A 10,307-nucleotide genomic window follows, 5' to 3' on the forward strand; every position below is an offset into this window, starting at 1 on the left:
ATTCCCATGCACGGAACACTAGATTAGGACAAAAATTAGCACAGCAGGAAGGGCTAAAGAGAATGAGATGAAATTCTGAGAAATTCTCCAAAACAGGAGAAACACACAAATCCATAATCTTTTTAAATTATTGAATTATACATTTTCTCCATTCCTCTCCCTTTCTCCTCTCTCCCCTTCTACTCTCTCCTGTGATCCCCATGCTCCCAATTTACTCAGGAGATCTTGTTTTTTTTTTTTTTTCTATTTCCCATGTAGGTCCACATATGTCTCTCTTAGGGTCCTCATGATTCTCCAGTTTCTCTGGGGTTGAGGCCTGTAGGCTGGTTTTTCTTTGCTTTATGTCTAAAAGCCACTTTAATACATATTATATTTGTGTTTTGGGGTCTGGGTTACCTCAATATTTTTTTTCTAGATCCATCCATTTTCCTGCAAATTTCAAGATGTCATTAATTTTTTTTACCACTGTATAATATTCCATCATGTAAATGTACCACATTTTCTTTATCCATTCTTCAGTTGAGGAGTATCTAGGTTGTTTCCAGGTTCTGGCCTATTACGAATAATGCTGCTATGAACATATGAGCACATGTCCTCGTGGTATGGTTGTCTTCTGGATATATATTCAACAGACTTCATTGAAATTAAATTAAAATGAAAATCTATGGCAAAACAGACAAAGAAGGCAGCTCATGGGAAGCATCACCACAACTGGGCATGTGTCTACTGACATACATGGATGAAATGAGGAGACATTAGCAATAACTGTGAGGCTGCGATGGTTTTCTACAGCCCACTCGACTTGGAATCACTATGGAAACACACATCTGGGTGTGTCTATGAGGATGAATTCAGAAAAGTTCAATGGAGGAGGGAAGCCCCACCCTGAACAGTGGTGGCACCGTCGTGTGGCCTGGAGTTCCAGACCGAATAGAAAGGAGACCGCACACGGAGTACCAGGACTGCTTGCTGGCTGTGGCTACAATGTGACTGGCTAGCTGCATCGCACTCCTGCCACGGTGAACTGTGTCCCTTGGACTGTGAGACACACTAATCCCTTCCTTCCTCAAGCTGCTTCTGTCATGTTTCTGTCACGGCAAGGAGAGAAGTCACTGATGCAGGTGGGCTGCAGAACATACGGACACGCCAGGACAAGCAGCAGCTTTACAGACAAATGGGTGAAGAACACAGTGCGCAGCTCTCAGTCTGGGATGGAAGACTCGGGGCCTACGAATACAGGGAGAGAAGCAGAAGTTTGGGAAGAGCGAGGGAGATGTGCCTGGAGCAAGGTTCCAGATCCTTCCAGGCTTCTTTGGCAAGTCAGACAGTCAGCTGACGCCTGGTGTGGGCGAAGTGGTGGAACACCTCGGGGGACAGTTGGAGAACAGCTCTGTCTTCTGTGTGCTTCTGTCTGATGCTCCAGTCTTGGGAAATCTTAAGTGAGCACTGAAGACACAGACCTCAGAGGCAAGAGTGGGGACTGAGAGGGTAGGGGATGCTCTTGCTTTTCTGTTTTCTCCTTGTTCCCTTGGTGCCTGACCTTGGAGAGGGCCAGGCGCACAGATGCCTCATAGAGCCAAGAATCTAAAGCCCCCATTTGAAAAGCCAGTTTTGTGATCCAAAATTAAATGCTCTGTAAAGAATCTGAAAATCCTCAATGACTGCAGGGGAAAGAACACACAACAGACACAGGCTAGACGGGGTCCTGAGGGTGACTTTCCAAAGACTTTGAGCCACCGCTGTTGCCATGCTCTGAGAAGCAATGCGGTGAGCAGACAGTGGCGATGTCACAACAGAGCAGCAAAAGACGGGAGAATCGGGCACCAAGAGGGACAGAGGACAAGAATGAAGCAGGAAAACAAGACAGAAAACAAGAACCAAACAGAGAAACAAGACAGAAAAGGGGGAGGGAATCAGACAGGACAGAGAGAAAAGAATCAAATAGACAAGGCAGAGAGGAAACAGAAGAATCAAACAAAGAAACAGAACAGAAATAAGCAAAGCCGAAGGCAGCAGAGTTGATCAGAGACAAACTAATGGGCAGATCCGTCTGGAGCCCTGGAGGAGCCTTGTGCAGTCTCCTGAGCCTGGATGAAGCGGCAAAGGCAACACAGTGTGGCTAGGATGCTCTCATCTACTGTCTCACACGAAAATGAGCAAACACCCACACAGTGTCTCAGGATCATCTGCAACTTTAGTTCTAGGGGATCCAACACCCCCTTCTAAACTTTGCAGGCCCTGCACACGCTCAGTAATACACATACGTACAAAGGAAGCATCCACACCATAAACTAATAGTAAAGTTTCATTTTTTTTTAATTTAAAAATAAAGTTATCAGATTGACTGGGTAGGGGTTGTGGCTAACATCTGCAGTTCTAACAATAGGGCAACTGAGCTGGGAGGCGTGCCTTGAGCCTGAGGCCAGCGTGGGCTACATGCTGTGTTCCAGGCTAACCTAGATTAAATAATTAGATGCTGTTTCAAAACCAAAACCACCAGAATGAACATTAGAGTACAAAAAAACTGAAAACTCCTAGAAGACAGTAGGAAAAAAAACAAACAAACAGAATGACCTTGAATTTAGCAACGAGTCCTTAGGTCAACACAAAAAGTACATTCAGCACCCGATCCCCCCGCCCACATGTTCAAGCTCTTCACAGATGTTCTGCTCTACAAGAGACAGTTGCTTTTAGAATGAAGAGGTTGGCCCTGGGCTCATAAACAGTGGAGGAAACAGCAAGTCATGGCGGCAATGGGCACCACGTGTGTAGTAAGATGGCTGAAAACCACTAAAACACAAGACAGAGCATGACACCAGCCAGTGCCGATGAGGGCAGGCAGGTGAAATGGCCACAGAGGAAGACAAGATACAGTTTTGACCTTCTGGTCCAGACATTGCAGTCCAAGGTATTTACTGAAAAGAGCTGGAAACTGACAGCAACTTCACTCATAACTTCCTCAACCTAGAAGCCACCAAGATAGCTCTCAGTAGTAGAGTGGGTTAACTACAGCATGTTCAAACAATGGGCCATTAAAACGTGCAGCAAGCTAAGCCATGACAGGAGCTTTACATGCAGATTCCTAAGTGAAAAAACACCAGCCTAGAGTCGGGGAGATGGTGCAGTGGGTAAGAGCAAGGGGGAGTTGAGTTTAGATCCAGCATCCTAATGGCACCAACAAAATGATGATGATGATGATGATGATGATGATGATGATGATGATGATAACAGAGATACTCAGTGTTCTCCTCTGGCTTCTACACACACATACAGAGGTGCGTGTACCCACATGCACATGTGCACACACACCTGCCTGAAAAGAATGCCAACCGCACAAGTCCACAGACTAGAAGGCTGGGCATCTTTTGGAGACCCTGACTCAAGGCTTAAAGAGCAAGAGGGGTATGGCTCAGTGCTAGGGTGTTCACCTACAATGTGTGAGGCCTGGTTTCAACCACAGTGTTGAAGAATTAAGAAAAAACCCAGGCCTGGTTGTCAGGAGAGGGCTTGACAAGAAACAGGATTGGAGGTCTGGGATACTATTCTGCATCCTGTCCCTTGCTGCACTTCCGCAAGCCCAACTCACAGAGCGGTGGAGCTGATGTGTACACACTTGACAACACTCATTCACTTTTCTGTGCATATATAAACGGCGCCTTGCTAAACTTGAATGAAATGGTGAAATCCAAGAACTTAAGGCCACGTTGGTCTCCATGTGCCGAGAAAGCTGTTGAGTATAGTTTTGTGTAATTTGAGCTATATACTTGGCTATAGATCTATTTTTTTAATTAAAATAACCCATGTTGAGAAAGGAAAGAGGAAAAAGTAACAGATCGAATGCACACGTCACAACCAGATGGGTGGTTTTTAAAATGTGCTTAGTGGAAAAATTTAAGATATGGATTAATCTATAGAGCAGTATTGAAATGAGCTGTGCTTTGCTCACTGGGCCCTAGTTATGCAAGGTGCTAGTGGGAGGCGAAGCTGGGGGGAAGCTGGGGAACAGGCCACGAAGCTCCCCACACTCTCTTTGCACCTCTTTCTGTGCTGGGAATGGTCACAAAAATCTCAAAGAAGCCTTTAAACAGGAACCACACATCAACTAAATTAGAGCAGTTCCTTGCAGGCGTGGGTAGAGTTATGGGGACACAAAGCCTGGGGCTTCTCGATGACCGTGGCAGAAGATGCCATTGGGTAGATGTAGTTAGCTCAGTCAGCCTGGGACCTCAGCCAGTGCACCCAGGTGAAGCCCACACATAGGTAGCACCTTACACCATCTGCAAAAGCAGGGCAATAGCGCCCCACTTGCAGAATTCTCAAACACAGAACTGAAACAGCATTTAGAGCCCCTGCGTGAGGACAAGGACCAGAGCAAAGTTCTGAGATCCTTGTGCTATCGGATGTGGCGCCCCCTTGATACATCTTAGATCTTCTGGCCAATAGGGCACAGAAGATGACAAGAGGGAGCAGAAAGAGCCCGTGCGCTTCCCACACCAGTACAAGACGAGAGTGCATCTGAACTAACTGTGTACGAAATGCAATTATTGCAGAAAAGAAGAGGGACTTCTAAAAGCTACCACAAAAGGTGGAAAGACCTGGGGATCTGAGGTGGGGGAGACAACCAAAAGACGCCAGTAAGCACAGCAAATGTAGGGAAAGATTTCAGAGCTGTGCGAATGGATTCTAAGTGCAGTTATGTGCTGTCCTGAGGAATACCCTGAAGAAACAGCAAAGGACAGCGGGGCTTTAAGTTAGTCTCAGACAGGGTAGGCTCAAGGTCAAAAGTCCCAACCCTGTCCGAGGGATGACTGCTTCAGAATGACCCAGAACCTCTATGCTCCAGGAAGACCCAGCTGTTCTCACCCTGCGTCCTTCCAAACACACAAAGCAGCATTTGACAGGACTATGGGGAATTTTCCACTACGACAGTGGGAATTTTCCATGTCTTTTGCAGTTACTGAATGGCTGAGCAGATACAAAATACCGAAAGGTTATGAGAAAAACAGCAGGAAAGAGTCTCCTGGCTGACTAGTCACTTCCGCCACCAGAGGAGCAGAGGCTGTGTCCTCAATAGCTGGATGCCCTTCAAATTCAATTCCATCCCACACCTGGGCAAAGTGTCAACCCCCCCCCCCCCGCCAGGCTGTAGAAAGTCTTCTTGGACTTCTGAGTGCTCGGCTCCCATGCCCCATCTCAGGCTCTCAGGTCCTTAGGGGCATTTAGGGGGCTCTGTAATTGGCCATTGGGTAGCTTCCTTAACTCTGTCCTTTGGGGTTTTTGTGGAGGTGTCATTATGTAGGCATGGTTAATAGATCACCGACTGAGGCAGAGGGAAGATCACAAGGACACAGGAATAACACAGCCATCCATAAGCCGAGGAGAGAGGCCTCAGGAGAAACCAACCCGCCCACACCTTGGTCTTGAAGTGCAACCTCCAAAACTCTGAGGACACACCCATCCCAAATAATTGGTTGACCACTGGTGACCAGTTTAACCTTTGCCGTTAGTCCCTTTTCCTTTCCTGGATATTTCAGGAGACTGGCCATCTCCACCCACTAGTCCTGCCTTCAGCTTCCCTGTGACCAGCCCCTTTCTCAAGCTGTGGAGGGGCCCCAGCTAGCAGCCGTCTCTCTCTGTAGCTTCCCAAAGACACTTGTCATCTCCGAGAAAGTCCCAGGAGTCGAGTGTGTGTGTGTGTGTGTGTGTGTGCATGTGTGTGTGTGAAAAAACAGGAAGCAGATTTTATGAGAGCTCAGATTTGAGCCATACAACTGATCGTCTTGACATAATGAGCATGTGACTCTTCTCTAGGCTGAGAAAATGCGTATGGAATATTTATGAGGATGCTCACATCTTATGCAACCTAGCATTTGCTGTACAGGCTACAGTCTACCAGCATGGTAGTCAAACTATCACAAGCAGGGGTGTACGCCTCTGATCCTCGCACTTGTGAGGGGAGATGGGGTGATGGAGACTTCCAGACTAGCCTGGACTACCTAAGAAGAAAGACCCTGTCAGAAAAAAAAATCATAAATTGCTAGATTTTGTTTTTCAAAATCCTACAGCTTAAAGCCCTTAAAACATGTATAAACTAACTTGCCTAGCCAAGGAAGTATTCCTGATAAAATTAGAAAAATAATTACAACTGAACGACAAAAATAATGTCTATGGGAACCTGTAGGATGGAATGCGAGTGACATGTTGAGAAAAGCCGATGGCCTAAAAATGCTTACATCAGACACCAAGAAAGGCTAACAATTAACGTGGGAGGAATCCAACTTGAGCTGGTGGTTGCTTTTCACTGCTGCACTCAGACAAAGAAGGAAGTGACAGGCAGAAGCAGGAATTAGCAAAGGGGCCCTGCAGGGGCACACAGCGGCTTCCTAAGCAAGGTGACCCAGAGAAAACACAGTGCCCATATTGGGGATGGCAAGGGGGACCCGACATGCCAGCATTTCTGAGAGTAGCCAGATATTATGAGCACTGTGAAGCGATGTGTCTGAGGTAGATTCCCAAAGAAACCAAATGAACTAAAAGTGCCTTTTTAAAAAAGTCCCGAAGCCTGCGCAGAGCTATAATTAACCGCTGAGAAGAATTTAGTTGAGGGGAGCGCGGAGGAGTGTGGGGTGGGGACAGCCTTGGGCGAACAATCCAGAGGGGACTCTAGGATGGGTGGTGAGGAAGGGTCTGAACCCAGCGGAAGCAGGAAGCGTGGCAGCCCGAGTGCTGGGATGTGTGTGGCTCTAGAGGGAGACTAAGTTGTCCTACCTGACCCTGTGCCAAGCCCCCTTGGCGCAGACGCACTTCGCATTTGCCAGTCCATGAAAGGCCCAGACCAGCGCCCGTCAGCACTCCATCTTAGCGCTTGCTTTGGTGTCAATCTGGAAAGGGAACCAGTGAGCTTTCCCAGCTCCCTTGCATATGCACAGGAGACCCCCTGGGGGAGGGGGAAGGCATAGCAGCCCATTTCTATATAGTGGGACAATGGTAGTGGTTCTGCCCCTCCGGATGCTGGAAGCTGTTACAAATACCTGTCCTCACCATCCCTCCATTCGGTTCAGCACAAGCAGACAGACATTGGAAGACTCTCCCCTGGGAGCCACTACTAGGACTACCTGTGTGTCCTGTGCTCCAGGGTCCCTTTCAGCAGCTGGGCTGTCAAGAACCTCCCCTGAGCACATCTTCACGTGTGCCTGCTTCAAGGACCATGTCCTGACCAGAACCAGGCTGATATAAGGCAATGATGAGTTTAGAGAGACCAGGGGTGAACCAGGGGTGGGGCCAGGCCACGCCAGGCCACCCAGAGGGAGGTCTTAGGAAAGTCTAGGGCTGGGTGCTTGTTGCAGATTCAGGCAGATTGCGCAAAGCCTGGTATATAAAGGAAGGGTCATGTTTCTTTGGTTGAATCACTCACCGCTACTCACCTCAGCCCATGTCCATCCTCCCTCTCTCCCATTCTGGTCTTGGTTCATTAGGGGTTGAGTTTGTCCTATGGAGGGACTCGCAGAGGAGATTCTGAGAGAGTCCTTGAACTTCAGCAGGGCCTGGGGTGCTCTCACAGATATGGAGGACAGGTGGGGGTACATGCCGGTGCTGGCCGGTGAGGAGTGGTCCCAGCCCCATGTTTACTGTGAACTCAGTGAGGTTCAGCCAAGGAGGTCATTCAGAACCCAGAAGTCCTGGCTTGTAGCTCCACACTCCTGCCAGGAGCCCCGGGTAGAGAGGACAGGAAGAAGTTAATGGGGATGCTGCGTCTAGCCTCCCCCATTCTTGAGTGAGGTCCATATGGTGTTCCCAGGAAGCCATAAGGAACCCAGCAACACCTCCTCTGCGCGAGGACAGCTGTGTGTCACTGTCCCATCCCATGTTGGCCTCCTTATATCCATCTGGTCTCATTTCCCAGTGAGGCCAAAGGAGTGGGGAAGGGAAGCCCTTGGGCCCCCATGGTAACTTGAGTGAGGCCACACAATGACCACTGAGATTGGGAAGGCGTGACTGATTGTCCTAAGAGTCCATACCTCTAAGTTCACAACCCCAGCTAGCAGCTTCTAAGGTCCCCAAACTGACCAGAGAAGTTCCAGGACCCAAGAACAGACTACTGTAATGAATTGTCTAGTGAGCACTGGGCACCCCGAACATGTCAGACTCCAGGCCCCTGAGTCACACAGGCTCTGGGGGGAGACTCTGAGGTGCAGGGAGGGGAAGGTTCTGGAATCCACGTCAGTGGTGATGAGCTTGGAGGCTGGCTTCCTCTCTGCCTAGGCCTTATTTGGAGGTGCTTCCGCTGCGTGGGGTGCTGGCTGGCACATTTGCTTGCTGCTCAGAGTTCCTCCTGCCTGGTTATTTTTAGGGCCTGACAAAGGGGAGCCCGAAGCTTCTCGACTGCTCAGGAAGCTTTGGGTTAAAAATCTGAGGCCCTGAGGGTCCCTAGGAACTGATGGCCCCAGCAGGGAACCTTAGAGCAGGGTGGGCATATGCAACATGGGGAAGAGCAGACTTGACCCCTTTCCCTGATCAGCCCTGAGTAGCCAGTGAGGCAGCAGACGCCGCCGCCCTCAGCAGGGCTGCCCTCCACAGCCCCAGCTAGGACCCTTAATGGGCAGGTGCTCAAAGGCCAGGTCGTCTGAGATGTCTCCAGGGTCCTAGCATCATCCTCAGGGGGTTGATTCCTTAGGACCAAGGCACTAGCAAGGATCTGAGGGCAGAGCCAGTGAGGACCACAGGACTTTATATCTATCTAAGAGTACTGTCTGGCCATTTCTATCCATAAAGAAAGACAAGGGGTGGTTGAGCCTGGATGGGAGTGAAAGTTACTGGGCTCTTTGGTGACCCATCGGCTGCCTCGTCAGTCATGGGCATTCAGGAAGCAGTGAGGAGCTGGCGGCTCCTCAGTCCTCACCTCCTAGCACAGCCTTCCACTTCCTGGGGCTGTAACAGCGAGCTGAAGGAAGTAAGGGAGGGAGATTCTATGTAGTAGAAGATTCTGGAACAAGTCCTAGGATAGAGTAAAGGAGGGAGATTCTATGTAGTAGAAGATTCTGGAACAAGTCCTAGGGTAGAGTAAAGGAGGGAGATTCTATGTAGTAGAAGATTCTGGAACAAGTCCTAGACCAGTAGTATCACCTTGTACGTTTGTTCCCACCTGGGGCCAGACTGGGGAGGAGAGTGGGGAATGGGTGGGCACCAAAGGATAGAGTTATCCAGGGTAACAGGAACGCTTCAACAATGGAACACAAGGCAAGTAGGTTAGATGTGAAGTCTCTACCAAATTGGGCCCAGGAAGCGGAAGAGAGGTCATTGCAGAGGCAAAGCAAGAAGCACTGCTCAGGCCCCTTCCAGCAGGGCTCACTTCCGTCATAGGCAGGGATGAGCAAACTGAAGCAGGTAAGGAGGGGCATCCTCTGGATCGGAGGGGCGTGGGTGTTGATAGGAGCTCAGTACCTGCTGGCGGCTGCTCCTACTGGCTGCATACCCAGTTGACGCAGAGACTTGCTGTCCTCGTGTGTCCTCCCTTTCACACACCCCTCCTTCACATTCTCCAGTCCGTAGGAGCCAGGAACAATAAACTGTAAGATCCCAGGTCCTGATCTCATCAGCACAATTGTCCTCGGCAGAGATTACAGTAGCCGACTGTCTTCAGCACCACCAGGACGAATATCACAGCCACATCGTGACCATCACGTGGCCAGCATCACCGCTACCCCTATCTCACTGGCATCGTTGCTGTTACCATCACGACTATCAGTTGATCTCCCATGACCATTGTTATTAGTCTTATTGTTATCATCATCGTCATCACCACCATAATTCTGTCCCCACCATTTCCGTCACCACCAGCAGCAGCCTCACCATGATCACCAGCCTCACCATCATCATCTCTATCACTATCCTCATCAATATCATCACCATCCTCACCAGCATCATGGCCACTATCTTCGTGGCATCACCATTACCATTACTATTACTATTATTGTTAACCTTACTATCAGCATCATCAGCATCATCCTCATCTCCATCACCAGTAAAATCTCCAGTTCTATGTTTATAAATCAAACTTACACCACTATCTTTGCCCCCAAGGTGTTCCAGCCATCACAGTGACCACAATCACAAGTCCCACATATTCCCCTAAGGCCAGGTAGTACTAATGGTGACAGGGGCAGGGTGACAGAGCCAGCTCCTCGTGGCTTCCTGAATGTCCATGAGGGTATGAGGCAGCTGATGGGTCACCCAAAGAGCCCAGTCATTGTTACTCCCAGTGTCTCAGGTTCACTGTGACAGGTTGTTAAAATGGGTGCTGAGAGGCT

At 49.1% G+C, this 10,307-nt stretch overlaps 1 protein-coding gene across 1 annotated transcript in view; it reads left to right on the forward strand.

The window, feature by feature from the left end:
* Nucleotides 1-4,524, forward strand: part of LOC126503482 (maestro heat-like repeat family member 5) — a 43,577-nt gene extending 39,053 nt beyond the window's left edge. The window contains exon 29 of the mRNA XM_050145192.1: nucleotides 4,444-4,524. Coding sequence (XP_050001149.1) covers nucleotides 4,444-4,524 — 81 coding nt within the window. The remainder of the gene's footprint in view (nucleotides 1-4,443) is intronic.
* Nucleotides 4,525-10,307: the final 5,783 nt, after the last annotated feature.

This window comes from Alexandromys fortis, unplaced genomic scaffold (assembly GCF_014885135.2).
Source record: "Alexandromys fortis isolate MF-2015 unplaced genomic scaffold, M_Fortis_MF-2015_v1.1 scaffold_2_1_26212458, whole genome shotgun sequence".
Taxonomy (NCBI): domain Eukaryota; kingdom Metazoa; phylum Chordata; class Mammalia; order Rodentia; family Cricetidae; genus Alexandromys; species Alexandromys fortis.